Here is a 16,921-nt window from a genome sequence, read left to right on the forward strand (position 1 = left end):
CCTGGGCAAGTCATTTAACCCTCATTGCCCAACAAAGAAACAAAACAAAACAAAAAGAAATAATGGCTAGCATTTATGGAGTGTCTACTGTGTGCCAAGCACTGTGCTGAATAAACACTTTACAGAGATCCTGGGAGGCTGGTGCTTCTCTTATCCCCATTTTACAGCTGAAGAAACTGAAGCAGAGAGCAGTTAATTAATTCTACCTTGTATTTGGTCTTTCTTTTGCAGAAAAATGAGTGGCTGTGTCTGAACTGCCAAACACAGAGGCTGCTGGAAGGAAGCCTTGGTGACCCGGCCCCAGTGCCCATGCCTACCCCAAAGCAGACACCAACAAGTTCGCCACGACACCAAGCCGGCCCATCCCCTCAGAAGCAGAAAGGTCCACCTGCAGCCGGGCCAGGGCAGCCCGGAGGACCACCACACACCTCTCCCAGCCTACAGACCAAGCACCTCAGGGCATCCGAACCCAGCAAGCCGCCTAGCGGTCCCCAGGAGAAAGAACCCAGCGTCCCAGCCGAAGCCAAACAAGTGCCGAAGCCATCCCCTCTGCCAACCACGCTCACGGAGGCCCCAAAGACAAAGGATGGGCCCAAAAGGGCTGAACCGCCTCCAGCCGACAGCAAGGTTGTCTCCATCACGGAGGCCCCGAGAGGGAGCGAGCATGAGGTCGGTTTCTTTTCTCTGGACCCAAGATGGGGAGGGGCCCCAGGGTGATCACCGGAGGGTCTCCACAACAGCCCTTTCCCCCTGCCCCTCCTCGCCAAGCTGGAGTCATAGACAAGGTTATAGCTGAGGGGACCGTAGGATATATCTTCCTCTCGTTTTATATGGGGAAACTGAGGCCCGGGGACGGGACGGACTGGCCTCAAATCACACACATTATGAGTTGCAGAGCCGAGATCAGAATTCAGCCTCCCCCCCCCCCCACCAAGGTGTGGGACTCTTTCTACCACAAAGTGCCCCCACCGAAGAGCAACAGCTCTGCTTGTCTTCTCCTTTGTAACCGCCTCTGTTTCCCTTGCAGGACCCAAGCAAGCCTTATTCCCAGGACCTGTCCCGTAGTCCTCAGAGCCTCAGTGACACCGGCTACTCCTCGGATGGGATCTCCAGCTCCCAAAGCGAGATCACTGGCCTCGTCCAGCAGGAAGAGGAGCAGCTGAACACCGCTGGAGTGGTGAAGCCCAGCCCGCCCAGCCCCTCGGAACTCAACAAGCTGGAAAGCAGCATGCGGCCACTCCTGGAGGCCCCGGGCGGGGCCCCCGGGGAGCAGGCCAAGGCCCGCCCCCAGCCGCGGGACGAACCAAAGCAGAGACAGAGGCCTCGGTCTCTTTCCATTACTCCCGAGGCGTTCGACTCAGACGAGGAACTGGAAGACATCTTGGAGGAGGACGAAGATTCCCTCGAGTGGGAGAACCAGAAAGACGCGAGGGACACGGCCGAGTCCTCCGATGACTTTGGCAGCAAGCTGCGCCACGACTACGTGGAGGACAGCAGCGAGGGCGGCCTCTCCCCGCTTCCGACCCGGCCGGCAGACAGAGACGCAGAGGGTCCCGACGAAGACTTTATGAGGAGGCAGATTCTGGAGATGAGTGCCGAGGAGGACAACCTGGAGGAGGAGGAGGCCGCCGACTATGACCGGGCCAAGTACAGCTTGAGGAAAGCCGCTTCCAAGGCGGCCTCGGAGCAGGGCCAGGAGCCCGCTCCCCCCAAGAGGCGGCTGCCTCACAACGCCACCACCGGCTACGAGGAAGAGCTGAAGGACGCGGGCGCTCCCGAGCCCGAAGACGTGGCAGCCCTCCAGGGGGGCCTGCGCCGCTTCAAGACCATCGAGCTCAACAGCACCAACAACTACGGCCGGGAGCTGGAAATCAGCCAGGAGGCCGACATCAGCCTGGACAGGGAGCCCGAGCTGGAGATGGAGAGTCTGACCGGCTCCCCCGAGGACCGCTCCCGAGGAGAGTACTCGTCCACGCTGCCCGCCACCACGCCCAGCTACACGTCGGGAACCTCCCCCACGTCCCTGTCCTCCCTGGAGGAGGACAGCGACAGCAGCCCCAGCCGGCGGCAGAGGCTGGAGGAGGTTAAGCAGCAGAGGAAGGCCCGGCACCGCTCCCACGGCCCGCTGCTCCCCACTATCGAGGACTCGTCGGAGGAGGAGGAGCTGCGGGAGGAGGAGGAGCTACTGCGGGAGCAGGAGAAGATGCGGGAGGTGGAGCAGCAGCGTATCCGCAGCACAGCCCGGAAAACCAAGCGGGACAAGGAGGAGCTCCGGGCCCAGCGGCGGCGCGAGCGCTCCAAGACGCCGCCCAGCAACCTGTCGCCCATAGAGGACGCCTCGCCCACCGAGGAGCTGCGCCAGGCGGCCGAGATGGAGGAACTTCATCGCTCGTCCTGCTCCGAGTACTCCCCGTCGCCCTCCCTCGACTCCGAGGCCGAGGGCTTCGAGATGGGCACCTCCAAGCTCTACAAGTCCGGCAGCGAGTACAACCTGCCCACCTTCATGTCACTCTACTCCCCGACCGAGAAGACCTCCGGCGGCAGCGGCGACAGCAGCAGCAGCAGCTACTCTTCCGGCAAGCCCCTGAAAAGTGCGGAGGAGGCCTACGAAGAGATGATGAGGAAGGCCGAGCTGCTCCAGAAGCAGCAGGGGCAGCAGGCCCAGCCCGGCGGCAGCTACGGCGGCGGCCCCCGCGGCCCCGACCGGGGCCAGGGCAGCTTCGAATACCAGTACATCGAAGACTACGACTATGTGTCCAGCCAGCTGGCCTCCTCTCAGCCCAGCTACGAGCCCGAGGCTGCGGACGCCGGAGCCGTGTATGAGGAGATCCTGCAGACGTCCCAAAGTATAGCCAGGATGCACCAGGCCTCTTCCCGAGACCTGGCTTTCCAGGAAGACAAGAAAGATCGGGAAGACACGTACCAGGAGAAGCAGTTTCTGAACGCAGAGAGCGCTTACAGCGAGCTGATGAGGCAGAACGGGGGTCCCCTGACCCCCGGTACCAGCCCCACCCAGCTGGCCGCCCCCATGTCCTTCTCGGCGGACAGTGGGGGAAGTCGGGTTATTCCTGACGTGCGAGTCACCCAGCACTTTGCGAAAGAGCCCCAGGACGCCCTCAAGCTTCTCAGCTCCCCCGCTTCTCCCAGCTCTGCTCTCAAGGGAGCGGGGGCTCCTTTCGCTTACAGCAAAGCCACCCCTCCAGTCACCACCGTGGTTTCTGGGACAGCGGGCAGACCGCGCGTTTACACGGCTGCCACTTCCCCTGCTGGCCCAGAGCCCGCGCTCCCCACCACAGCAAGCTATGGCTCCCAGACTGAAGAGATGCCCCAGGCTCAGGCTCTCCCCGACACCTGTGGGCTACCTGCTAGAGAGAGGCTTCAAAGCATGGCCGACAGCAAGACCGGTGCCCCCTTGACATCGAAAGTCTATCCCGGCTTCAAGGGTGCTAGCCCACCGCTCTCCCCAACCTCTCCACTAGAGGGCCTTCCCTCTGCAATCAGCAGAATGGGGCCCAAGGCTACTGCGGAGTTCTCAACCCAGACCCACAGCCCACTCCTCCCCTCCGACGTGCCCAGGAGCCCTATTTCCCCCACCGCATCCTCTATGGTAGCTCAGGGCACGCAGACGCCGCACCGCGCCAGCTCGCCTCGTCTCACCAGGCAGCAGTCTTCTCAAGAATCTCCCTTCATGGTCATCACCTTAGCCTCAGACGCGGCCAGCCAGACTAAGCTGGTCAACGCAAGTTCTTCCACCTCACCGGTGTCCTCTCCGACCAGACACCAACCTGTAGTCCACAGCTACAGTCAGTCTGTCCAGGTCAACGGCGCACAGTTCCAGCAGGAACAGCCGCCGCACAGCTTCCCCAAGGGTGAGAGAACCCCCACTTCGAGTGCCATTGTCCCCATGAACGCTGCCAAGGGGCACGTGACCCCAGCCATGGACGGCACGGCTGCTCTGTATGGCTGGGGCGCCCTGCCCGCCGAGAACATCTCCCTGTGCAGGATCTCATCGGTCCCTGGTACATCCCGGGTGGAGCCAGGGCCCAAACCACCAACCAGCTCCGCGGTAGACCTGCGGACCGCTATGAAATCCACCCCAATCATCATAACTGACCAAGGCATGGACCTGACTTCCCTGGCCGCCGAGGCCAGGAAATATTGTCTCACCCTAGACCAGTCTCCGGGACGGCAGTCCACCACAGTCCAGCCTCTCATCATCAACCTCAATGCCCAGGAGCACACTCACACCTTCATTGGCACCTCCACCACCGTCAGCATCACTGTGGCTTCCTCCATGCTCGTGTCTCAGCCAAAGCAACCTGTGGTCTACGGAGACCCTTTCCAGAACCGGCTAGACTTTGGACAAGGGACAGGAAGTCCCGTGTGTCTGACCCAGGTCAAACACGTGGAGCAGGCGGTACAGACTGGTCCTTACCAAGGAGGGCCCCGTGGAAAGCCCAAAGAAGCCGGCAGTCCCCAGCAAACCAAATTCGCCCGGTATAACCTGCCCAACCAGATGGCACCGTTGGTGAAAAAGGACATTCTCGTTACTCAGATGAGCGCCACGCAGAACGTCAGCATCAAGCCATACCCTGCAGAACCGAGTTCCGATGCATACCGGGGCACACCTGCAGACCTCAAAGCCAGTGTGCCCACACACCTTGCTGGGAAGAAACCTCACATGATGATGGTGCAGATGGATGATGTGACAGCTGGTGCAGTGACCAAGCTGGTCAAAGAAGAACCCGCCAGTGCTTTGGACCTCACTGGGATCAAACCCGAGAGTCAGGTGGCTTGCTGTGATGTGGTCTACAAATTCCCCTTCAGCAGCAGCTGTACCGGGACATTCCATCCCTCCTCTAAGATACCTGAGAAAAACGTGGTGGACACAGCCCAGCCAAGTCAGAGTAGCCTTCAGTTCTACGGGTCGCGCGAGCAGGACCTTGCTGAACCATCCCCATACAGGGAACAGGCTGCGGCAGGTCCCAGGCTCTATGAGGAGCAGAAACTCTACTCCCATGGCCTTATGGGAAGGCTTTACTCCTCCATGTCTGACACCAACCTGGCGGAGGCTGGGCTGAATTATTATCCACACAAAAGCGACCAATTCTTCCACCCCCCTGGGGGAGATTCGGCTATGGACCTCACAACCATGAAGCACTCCTACAGCATCGGCTTCGACGGCCGCTACCTGGGCCAGGGAATGCAGTACGGCTCCTTCACAGACCTGAGACAGCCCCCAGACCTGATGGGCCACCCGCTGCCCATGAGAAGATATAGCTCGGCATCCAACATCTACTCCGATTATAGGTATTCTCCACGAGGAGACCTGTCCGGCTTCCAGGAGTCCAGCCTGGCTCAGTATAGTGCCACCACTGCCCGGGAGATCAGCCGGATGTGCGCTGCTCTCAACTCCATGGACCAGTACGGGGGACGGCACAGCAGCAGCCCAGAGCTCTTGCAGTATGGCCCCAGGCCTGGGCCTGGAGCCAGCGCCCAGCAGGGCCTGGCAGCCATCAAACCCAACATGATGGTGAACCCGAACTTCCCCGAAAGCCGTCAGAGCTTTGGGAAGCTAGCCCAGTACAGTCCTGCCCCTGGGCAGGGAGGAGGGGCCATCAGGCAGCTTTTCCCTTCAACTGCGACAGTAAGAGCAGCGGATGGGATGATTTATTCTACCATCAACACGCCAATTGCCTCCACTCTTCCCATTACCACCCAGCCAGCGTCAGTGCTTCGGCCTATGGTTCGAGGCATCTACAGACCCTATGGCCCAGGGAGTATTACCCCTGTGCCTCTTGCCAGCCTGACCCGAGTGCCAGTGGTTGCCCCCCGGGTTCCCCTCATGCCCCAGGGGATGTATCGATATCCACCCCCAAGCAGATTCCCAGCCATCACAACAGCACCTGGAATTGACGGCCCCTTGTACCTGGGGAAGGCAGGCCCAGCTGCCACTGTGGCTGGGAGCAGCATCGCCGCTGGGCCTGCTGGGAAACCAGTGGTGGCAGCAGCGGCAGGAGGTCTACAGAGAACCGAGCAGCCGCTGGGAGGCACTCGGGAAGAGCCCCCGGCAGCGGCTTCCATGGGGTCCAAAGAGGCAAGCCCAGCCCCGTCCCACCTGCCCAGCCAGAAGCAGCCGGGAGAAGCACCCCCAGCGACCGTCCTGGGCAAAGCAGGGGGTGCCGAGAAAGAAGAGAAGGAAGAAGAGAGACAGAGGAAGCAGCAGGAACACATGCTTCAGATGGAACGCGAGCGGGTGGAGCTGGAGAAGTTGCGGCAGCTACGGCTCCACGAGGAGCTGGAGCGGGAGCGCGTGGAGCTGCAGCGGCACCGGGAGAAGGAGCAGATGCTGGTGCAAAGGGAGATCCAGGAGCTGCAGACCATCAAGCACCAAGTCTTGCAGCAGCAGCAAGAGGAGCGCCAGGCCCAGTTCGCCCTGCAGAGGGAGCAGCTGGCCCAGCAGCGCCTGCAGCTGGAGCAGATCCAGCAGCTGCAGCAGCAACTGCAGCAGCAGCTGGAGGAACAGAAGAGGCAGAAGGCTCCCTTCCCCCCGGTGTGTGACCCCTCTGGGAGATTGCCTCCCCAAGCCGTCACGGAGATCGCCCTGGAAATGCAGCGCACCATGGCCCCGAACGGCCAATACTGGCCCCCAATCAATCAGGCCTTCATGGCCACTGCGGCCATGGGGATGGAGGGGACAGGGCAGCCGAGAGAGCCAGGGCCACCGAGGCCCCTCCCCAACTCGGCCTCGGACATGTCTCTGCAGACGGATGAGCACTGGGAGGCCGGCAGAGGCCTCAAGAAGAGACATTCGATGCCCCGGCTCCGGGACGCCTATGAAATGGAAGAGGCCCATGAGCCTTACGTCGTCAAGAAGATCACCGACAGCAGTGTGCAGACCGACGAGGAGGATGGGGAAGAGCGGTACTTTATGTCTCGCAGGCGTCGGACTCGACGGAGCACAGACTGTAGCGTCCAGACGGATGACGAGGACAACGCTGACTGGGAGCAGCCCGTCCGACGGCGTCGCACCCGCTTCTCACGCCACTCAGACTCAGTTTCTGACAGCAAGCACGACTCCTCCTCCTCGCCCAGGAGCAAGTCGAGTGTTGGCATCCAAACCATCAGTGACTGTTCAGTGCAGACAGAGCCCGACCAGCTGCTGAGGGTCTCACCCTCCATTCATATCACCACCCCGGACCCCAAAGTGGAGATTATCAAATACATTTCGGCCCCAGAGAAGACTCAGAGGGGAGAAAGCTTAGCGTGCCAGACAGAGCCGGAAGCACAGGCCCAAGGGATCGTGGTGCCTCAACTCACAGGGCCAGCAGCCATCACCCCGTATACCCCCAGCATTCAGATTGTCACAACCGGACCCCTGGAGCCCAGGCAGCAGGGCCTTGGGAAATTCGAGAAGAAGAAACCAGACCCCTTAGAGATTGGTTACCAGTCTCACTTGCCCACTGAGTCCCTTTCCCAGCTGGTAACCCGTCAGCCGCCCAAGTCCCCTCAGGTTCTCTATTCGCCTGTCTCTCCCTTGTCCCCACACCGGCTCCTGGAGTCCTCCTTTGCTTCCAGTGAGAGATTGAATAAGGCCCATGTGACACCACAGAAGCATTTCACTGCCGACAGCGCCCAGCGCCAACAGACCGTGCCTCGCCCCATGAAAACCATGCAGAGGTCCCTGTCTGATCCCAAGCCCATCAGCCCCACTGCCGAAGAGTCAGCCAAAGAGAGGTTCTCCCTCTATCAGCAACAGGTCCTCCAGGGCACTCAGGTAAGAGAGACACCTTAGGGATGAGGAGAGAGGAAATCCTACCCACCCAAAGAATGCTTTGGGACCAGGAGGAATGGGGCGGGGGTGGGGGCTGCTACCACTCTGAAGAACAGCACCTTGGCCCCGGGGCAGTTAAGGAAAATGGGAGGAGCCAGTGATGTTTCCTTGGGTAAGGGAGAAGGTGGCATAGGGGGAGCTCAGAAGAGGTAGGGATGGGGTCCTGGCTCTTATGTCTCACTGGTACTATAGGGTCCACATGAAAGGAGGTTATGTTTCTAGGAGGAAACTTCCAAACAGAGAGGTACAAAATGCTTTCTAGTCTGTGCTCCTGAAGACTGGTAGGCTATATGGGAATGTAGACATATGCATACTTGCAGGGGAATAAACTTGGTGACATTTTGTCACATGGAAGCAATACTGCTTTATATGGCTTAGCAGAAAAAACGCTAGTCTTCAAGTTAACAGACTTGGATTCAGTTTCCATCTCTGACACTCAGCAACCAAATGACTCCAGGGTTAATTTCCTCACTCTGAAGCTCAGTTTTCTTATCTCTACAATGAGGATGATAATACATGTACCACCTGCCTTAGGGGATTGTTATGGGGAAAGTGCTTTGGAAACCTTAAAGAGCTATATACTTCAGTTATTCTTATTAAGGTCATCATAATAACTATTATTTGTAAGACATTGTCACTCTCTTGCTTAAAACTATTCAATAGCTCCCCATTGCCCACTAAATAAAGTCCAATGCCTTAAACATTAACATTCAAAGTCATCTACAGTCTAGCGCCAACCTGATCTCTTCCCACTGCCCCCTGTGAACTCTATAGACTATATATTCAAAGGACAAAAGGATCACACATTTAGAGCCAGAAGAGTCCTGAGAGGGGTGGCTAGGTGGTGCAGTGGATAAAGCACCGGCCCTGGATTCAGGAGTACCTGAGTTCAAATCCAGCCTCAGACACTTGACATTTACTAGCTGTGTGACCCTGGGCAAGTCACTTAACCCCCGTTGCCCCGCAAAAAAGCCAAAAACCAACAACAACAACAATAAAAACAGAAGGGAAGGGACCTGAGAGGTAATCTTCACCAGATAAGGAAACCGAGGGCACAATGGATTAAGGGGCTCATCCAAATTCAGCTAGGTAGTATGTTGTAAAGGCAGAATTCAAACCCCGGTCGAAGGATGCCCAATCCAGCCCTGTTTCCAGGATATTTCGATAGCTCTCCTGCTGACCTAGCTCATTCATTGTTCCCCAAATATACTGTGTGGTTTCTTGGCGCTCTACCTTTACTCAGTCAGTTGAAATCCTACTTATCCTTGAAGACCAAGATCAAATGCTACTTCCATCTTGATTCTTCTAATTCAGTTCATTAAACATTTCTTGGAGCAGTTGCCATGTGCATGCCCCCTATGCTTGGTACTGAGGGTACAAAGATTAAAAAACAATAAGTCTGAGGCAGCTAGGTGGCACAGTGGATAGAGCACCAGCCCTGGATTCAGGAGGACCTGAGTTCAAATCCGGCCTCAGACACTTAACACTTACTAGCTGTGTGACCCTGGGCAAGTCTCTTAACCCCAATCGCCTCACCAAAAAAAAAAAAAGAAAAGAAAAACCAATAAGTCCCCATTCTCAATATGTACATAGTATAAGGGAGGAGGAAGGAATATTGAAACATACATTGGATAGAGCACCAGCCCTGGATTCAGGAGGACTTGAGTTCAAATCTGGCCTCAGACACTTGACACTTACTAGCTGTGTGACCCTGGGCAAATCACTTAACCCTCATTGCCCTGCCAAAAAAAAAAACACTGTAGACTTATCTGGAGAATAAGCTGGCCAATTCATATGAAAGATGGATTGGAGAGAAGAAAGATTAGAGACAGGGAGACCAGTTAAGAGACTATTGTAATAGTCCAGGTAAGAGGCAATGAGGGACTGAACTAGGGTGAAGAGAAGAGTAGACAGATGCAAGAGACATTACAAAGACAGAATTCACAGCCCTTAGCAACTATTTGGTTGTAGGAAGATATAGAAAAGGGGAAAGTCAAAGATAACTCCAAGGTTTCAAGCCTGAAGAGGTAGAAGATTAATTAATTTTGCCATCAACACAAAGAGGGAAGTTTGGAGGAAAGCCAGGTAAAGATGACAAGCTCTGTTTGAGACATGTTGAGTTTGAACTGTTGGCAGAACAACAGGTAGCGATGTCCAGCATGCAGCTAAAAGTGAATGCAGAATTATAATGACCGATTTTGGTCCCAAAGAAGAGATGGGGGGGGCAGCTAGGTGGCGCAGTGGATAAAGCATCGGCCCTGGATTCAGGAGGACCTGAGTTCAAATCTGACCTCAGACACTTGACACTTACTAGCTGTGTGACCCTGGGCAAGTCACTTAACCCTCATTGCCCCACAAAAAAAAAAAGGAAAATTGGGGCAGCTAGGTGGCTCAGTGGATAGAGCACCGGCCCTGGAGTCAGGAGTACCTGAGTTCAAATCCAGCCTCAGACACTTAACACTTACTAGCTGTGTGACCCTGGGCAAGTCACTTAACCCCAATTGCCTCACTAAAAAAAACCCAAACAAACAAAAAAACCCCCAAACAAACAACAAAAAAAACAAAACAGAAGAGATAGGAAAAGACATCATCCCCCACCCCTTCACAGAAAAGAGGGACCATGGGTATGAAAACATTGCATACATTTCTTGGAGCAGCTGCTGTGTGCATGACCCTATAGTTGGCATTGAGGGTACAAAGATTAAAAAACAGTAAGTCCCCATTCTCGAGATGTATATAGTATAAAGGAAAAGGAAGGAAGATTGAAACATATACACAAAGAAGTACGATATTAGGTAGAATGTTATATGAAATAGTTAAATGGGGGTCTGATATTCTATCAGATTTGGTTGATAGATAGTTTGGCTTTATGGAATGTTTCTTCTTCTTCCTTTCTTCACACTTCCTCCCTTCCTGAGAGATGGTTCTCTGGGATGACAAGAGAGGGAAATGTTGATGATGTAAAACCCAAAGATCCCAATACAATTTTATGTTTAAAATAAGTAGAGCCAGGGTAATAAAGACAAGTCTGGCCTGTAAATAAAGATTAGGAAGTCATGTGCATAGAGGTGATAATCAAAGCCGTGGGTGTTTATTAATTCATCAAGGGAGATGGTAGAGAGAGAAGTGCCAAAGATAGTCACATCAGGGAGAAGATGAACCAAGGAAGGAGACTAAGGAGGGGTCAGCCAAGTAGGAGAATCAAGAGAAAAGAGTGTCCCAGAAGCCCATGGAAGAGAGGATAGCAAGAAGAGATTGGGCCATAGTATCAAATGCTACAGAAGGTCAAAGGGAATGAGGACTGAAAAAAAAAAAGTCCATTGGATTTGGGGTTTTTTAAATTCTGTCTTCATTTATGTCTCTTATTTTTCTATCATTTTCATTTCTGAATATTTTTTTCCTCCTCTAAGCCATCCCTTGTAACAAAAATTTAAAAGAAAGAGGTGGGGGCAGCTAGGTGGTGCAGTGGATAAAGCACTGGCCCTGGATTCAGGAGGACCTGAGTTCAAATCCAGCCTCAGACACTTGACACTTACTAGCTGTGTGACCCTGGGCAAGTCATTTAACCCCAATTGCCTCAAAAAAAAAAAAAGGTGGAAAAAACAGCAATTCAGCAAAACCAACCAATAGGTCAATGGTATATGGACAGCCCAGGCAGTATAATAATAGCTAGCATTTATATAGTGCTTTATGGTTTGCAAATCACTTTACAAATATCTCATTCTCTTCCCCCCCCCCAACAACCCTGGGAGTTGGATACTATTTTTATTCCTATTTTACAGGCATTAAGTAAAGTGACTTGCCCAAGGTCACACAGCTGGTATGTATCTAAGGTAGGATTTTAACTCAGGTCTGACTCCTGACTCCAGGCCCGGTGCACTGCACCACCCAGCTGCCTCTAATATTTCATAACCATAGATCCCCAGCCTCTGCAAAGAAGGGAGGAAGATACATTTGCTCCTCTCTCTTCTGCCCATTGTGTCATTATAATTTCCCAGCATTGCCATTCTTTTGTAACTATCTCAGTACTTTCTGATTGATTGGATTTGGAAGTTCAAGAGTCTTTTGTTACCTTAGAGAGAGAAGCTTCAGTAGAATAGTAGGGAAGCCAGATTACAAGAGGCTGAGCAGGTGCTGAGGAAGTAGAGGGAGGAGGTGTTTATTCTTTCTTGAAGTTTCACAGGAAGAGAGACAGAGGATGATTGTCTCATAGATTTGGCAGAGCCAAGGGAAGTTTTTGGTCATTGTCACTGTTGTTGTTTAGCATTTGGAAGACCTAAATAGATTTTGAGGCATTTGGAGGGAAGAATTTAATAGAAAGGAAGAGACTAAAGATGAATGAGAAAGGGAATGCTAGGTTGAGCAAGATTCCAGAAGAGACAGATGGGATCAAGCCCATCAAAAGTTTAAAAGTTGGACTTGACCCCAGGTCTGATGATGATGGTGGTGATGGTGATGATAGCCAATACTATTAATTAATATTATTATTTTGACCTGTACCTGTGATTTAATTCTTGTAAGGAACTCCTGGTACAGAAACTCCTTTCCTTTAACCATTCCTTTAATAAAATGTAAATATAAGAAAAACCTCGGATTTTGTCCGTGTGGGTGATTCCTAGTGTAGGAACAACTTTCTACTGACCCAAATCATACTCTTCTCTGACTTAGTAGAAAAATCTCAAGGAATTACATGAGGCACAGAGTGGTCTAGTAATTTGCCCAGAGGCACATCTAGTAAGCATCAGAAACACAGTAAAAACCCAGGTCTTCTTAGTTCTAGTCTAGGACTGTATCCACTACACCAAGGATTTTTAACCTAGGGTTCAAAGACCCCTTGATATATTTCAGGGGGTCTGTGAACTTGGATGGGGAAAAAAGGATTATTATTATTATTATTATTATTATTATTATTATTATTATTATTATTATTATTATTATTATTATTATTAGGTGAGGCAATTGGGGTTAAGTGACTTGCCCAGGGTCACACAGCTAGTAATTGTTAAGTGTCTGAGGCCGGATTTGAACTCAGGTCCTCCTGAATCCAGGACTGGTGTTCTATCCACTGCGCCACCTAGCTGCCCCTAAGGGTTATTATTTTTGCTAATTATTTTCTATTCTATTATTATTCTATTATTTTCACTCATCTCTATCTTGAACTTAGAATTTCCTTGAATTACTTAAAAACATGATTCTGAGAAGGGGTCCACAGGCTCACCAGCCTGCCAAAGAAGTATGTGGCATGAAATAAGTTGAGTCCCTGCCCTACACCATTCTGCCTCTAATAATGTATTCCCTTTAAAAATAGGTTCTAAAACTTAGCCAAGCAGTGAAGTCAAGCTCATTTGCAGATGCCACCCTTTTCCCTTTTTGCAAAATTGGGATATTTCCCCCTCTCCAAATCAAATGAGGTATTTGTTCAAAGGACTCAGCACCATGCTTGACATATCAGTGGGTGCTATGTAAATGCATCTCCCCTTCCTTCCCTTCTCTTCTCCAATTCTATGGTGCTTGTCTCATTCTCCATGATCTTCCAAAGACCGTTGGCCTCAACTCAGCAATCATATATGCCACTTCTTTCATTCCCTTGGGCCTAGTGACTTGAATTTATTGGGGTCAGTTGGGTACTCTGTTACTATTTCCTTATTTCTCTTGGGTTTTGATTTCCCATTAACCATTTTTGTTTTACCCTTGTCAATCCAAAAATCATTCTCCCCTTGGGAGAAAAACATAAACAGTAAGAGTTCTGCCTTTTCTCCATCACCTATTATCATCCTCCTATCTAGCCTAGCAGTGGTCCTATCCCCTTCTTTGATCCTCCTATTCCAAAAGGAAGGAAACAAGAAAACAAGAAAGGAAGCAAGCAAGGAAGAGAAGGAACACAGGCAGGCAGATAGGAATTCGTTTTTCTTTTTCTTATACTTAATATTCCTTAATAGCCTCAATTCATCCTGAGCTTTAGTGCCCTAGTAGTAACACAATTCTTACTAGACTGTGCCATGTATTTAGAATAATCCCCTATTCATGCTAAACATGTCTTAAAATAGGAGTTGATTAGGGAGCTCCCTGTGCATCCACATCCTTATCCTGGGGCAGCTTCTTTTCTATCTCATAGGAATTGTTTCTGTTTCCATGTTTAGCATCTTATTTAATAGACCTTTCCATTTGAGGGAATTCTTGTCCTTAGCCTAAATAGTCCATCCTCTTTTACTTATTTGTGAACCTTGATGATCTCTTATCCTGTTTTGAGGTACTAAGTTCCTGAACTTCTCTCTGTTATACTTTATTCCTTTCAGTCTTTTCTTTGGCTGCTGCCAATATATCTCAGTGCCTGGTTCTGACATTCTCTCCCTCCTTTTTTCCTCCCCCTGTCTGTCACACACTCTAGACCCACAAATGTGCATTTTCTAGGGTTTTTATTTACAAGGGGAAAAGAATATATAAATTCAGAAATGCCAGGATAAGAAAATTAGAAGTGTGTATAAAATATTCTACTCAGCCAAGATTGGAAAGGACCCAAGCTTGCTAAGCTATTCTCTAGTTCATGCTTCCCAACCTTGCTCAGTCCCATGATTCCTTAAGCCTGGAAAGCATGCCTCTACACTGGTCCCAGAAGAGAGGTCCCAGAGCACCCCCATTCCTACCATCACTAATTTGGGGATGAGTCTACCTGGGCACTCTGGCCCAAGCTCACTCACCTTCTACAAATCCCAAGATCACACTTAAGCCAATCAGGAAGCCTCTCTTATTGTCAAGATACTTTTAGGGGGCAGCTAGGTGGCACAGTGGATAAAGCACTGGCCCTGGATTCAGGAGGACCTGAGTTCAAATCCAGCCTCAAACACCTGACACTTATTAGCTTTGTGACCTTGGGCAAGTCACTTAACCCTCATTGCCCCACAAAAATAAAAATTAAAAATATTTTTGGCATCCTACCTGTACCTTCCAGAAGGAAGGAGGAAAAAGATTTCATAAAAGATGTTAAAGTGGCATCCATGACCTAGGAAAAATTAGTTCAACCTCATCCCCAATTCATCCCTACAGTTCATTTTAATAGCAACAAATCCTATTTCTGGGGGGGGCTTAACAGTTGACAAAGCACTTCTCTCACAACCCCATGATATAGCTACTGCCTGTAATCCCATTTTACATATGATTAAACCGAGGCCTTGAAGTTAAGTAACTTGTCCAGGGTCCTAGCCAGGATGTATCAGAACCAGTATTCAAACCCAGGTATCCTGATGCTCCCAGTTCAGGGCTCCTTCTCCACCAGCACTGCTTTCTCCTCTGTATTATATTGATGCTCCCCTTTCCTAATGAGTTCTAATGCAAGTTTTTATTTAGGTTAGGGGAGAACTGAGTATGTCTGCAGGCAGTAGAGAAGGAGGAGAAATGGAAGATTCAGGAGACTGAGCATGCGATCAATAAAGCGAGGTCCCAGAGGCAATGGGGTGGGATCAAATGCTGTGGAAAAGAAAAGGGTTAGTTAGCCCTTCTCTGATGTGGCAGAGGAAAAGGACAGAATGGGTGGAAAAACAGTTCAAGGTAGAGACTCTTCCCTCCGCCCCAAAGGAACACCCCAATGCAGGCAACCCCGAACAAGACCCTGGAAGATGCTGTGTTCTACAGAGCTTCCTCCCAGTTGGCCTCCCTCAAAGAGGCCGGGAGCTCAGACAATATTTCCAAGGAAGGGAGTCCAAGAGAAATGGGGCCACAGGCCCCTGCCAGCGATTGAAAGCAGCAAATCCTACTTTTCGCCTTCTCACTTTGAAAACGGCACACATTCTAGCTCTGTAATCGTGGTGCATTTTTTCCCTCGGTTCCATACGGTGAAAAAGCTCCAGCAGATGTCTCCTCCATCTCCTTCCCACTCATGCCTCCTTCTGAGAAAGCAACAGCCTATCTAGGGCCCCCATACTCTGCCCTGCTTAGCCTGACCACAGCCCCGAGGGGAGATGACATTTGAGGGTCCAGATTGGGAGAAGGACCCTCTCTGGAAGCAGAGCCCATACCCCAATAGGGGATGGTAAATCAGGGCGATCGCCCTCGGGACTGTGCTCGGGGGGAGGGGGTACCTAGCTCTGCAGTGACTCAGGGAGCAGGTGGGAGGAGTAGATAGCATTACCAGCTGGTGGCCCCTTCCTTCTCTTACCTCTCCCCAGCCCCCTCCCATCACCAAGGCAACAAGGGGGAACCAAGCTTGGGGCTACCTGTCTGGCAGCACTCTGCCATCCCCCTTCCTCAGTTTACTCCCTTCCTGCCCTCTCTTGTCTACTTTCCTGCCAAGGGGATATTCACTGAAATCTGAGGTCACCTGAACACCCACCGTGGGGGGAATCTCACCATAGTGATCAGGCCACTGGGCTGGGCACCATTGAAGGTTTGGTTCGGGGAAAGTGCAGCATGAAGCAGTCCCCAGTGGAACTAGCTGTGGAATAAGGGAGTAAAGTGGGCTTTTGGACTCAGCAGAGACATCTTGGTTTTGGTCTCCCAACCAATGCCATCACCACTGCCCCCACTTCTGCTGCTTCCACCACCGCCACCGTGTAGGCATCACATGTCGACTGCTGAGCCGTTTGGCCCCAATTTTCTGTTCCTCATTGTTGTAGTCAGGAGCTGTGAGATCCTGCAGATACAGCTTTCTCACACAGCAGCTGACTCTGAGTGACTCGGCCCGGGCCTGTCATAGCACTGGGAAGAACTCGATGTTCACTTGTCTGCCATCTCATGCCTCAGGTCGCCCCCTCCCTGGTTACCGCTGTTGATGGCTACTGGAAATTCTCCCAGAAGCACCATGAGCTGGCCAGCTTGCCCACCCCATGTCTCACTCTCACTTCTTTCTCTGACCCACTTTGCCTTAGGTCTCCTCCCTTCAGCCCAGGTGCCGAGTGTGGACTGGGCATCCTGTAGTTATCCAGCCTTCTTTTGTGGCAGGCTCAGGAAGGGCAGTTCCCCAGCACTTGGTGACTAACCTAGCTCAGCTGTTCAGACTTGTAGAGAGGCAATATAGTTTAATGGGCTTAGAGTCAGAAGACCAGATTACATAGCATTGTTGCCACGTATTAGTGAAATGACTCTAGACCAATA

At 51.8% G+C, this 16,921-nt stretch overlaps 1 protein-coding gene across 1 annotated transcript in view; it reads left to right on the top strand.

Annotated features, from left to right (window-relative positions):
* BSN (bassoon presynaptic cytomatrix protein) overlaps positions 1–16,921 on the top strand; it is a 240,442-nt gene that overhangs the window by 202,747 nt on the left and 20,774 nt on the right. The window contains exons 4-5 of the mRNA XM_043975309.1: positions 232–669; positions 1,028–7,777. Coding sequence (XP_043831244.1) covers positions 232–669; positions 1,028–7,777 — 7,188 coding nt within the window. The remainder of the gene's footprint in view (positions 1–231; positions 670–1,027; positions 7,778–16,921) is intronic.

Source organism: Dromiciops gliroides, chromosome 1 (assembly GCF_019393635.1).
Source record: "Dromiciops gliroides isolate mDroGli1 chromosome 1, mDroGli1.pri, whole genome shotgun sequence".
Taxonomy (NCBI): Eukaryota; Metazoa; Chordata; class Mammalia; order Microbiotheria; family Microbiotheriidae; genus Dromiciops; species Dromiciops gliroides.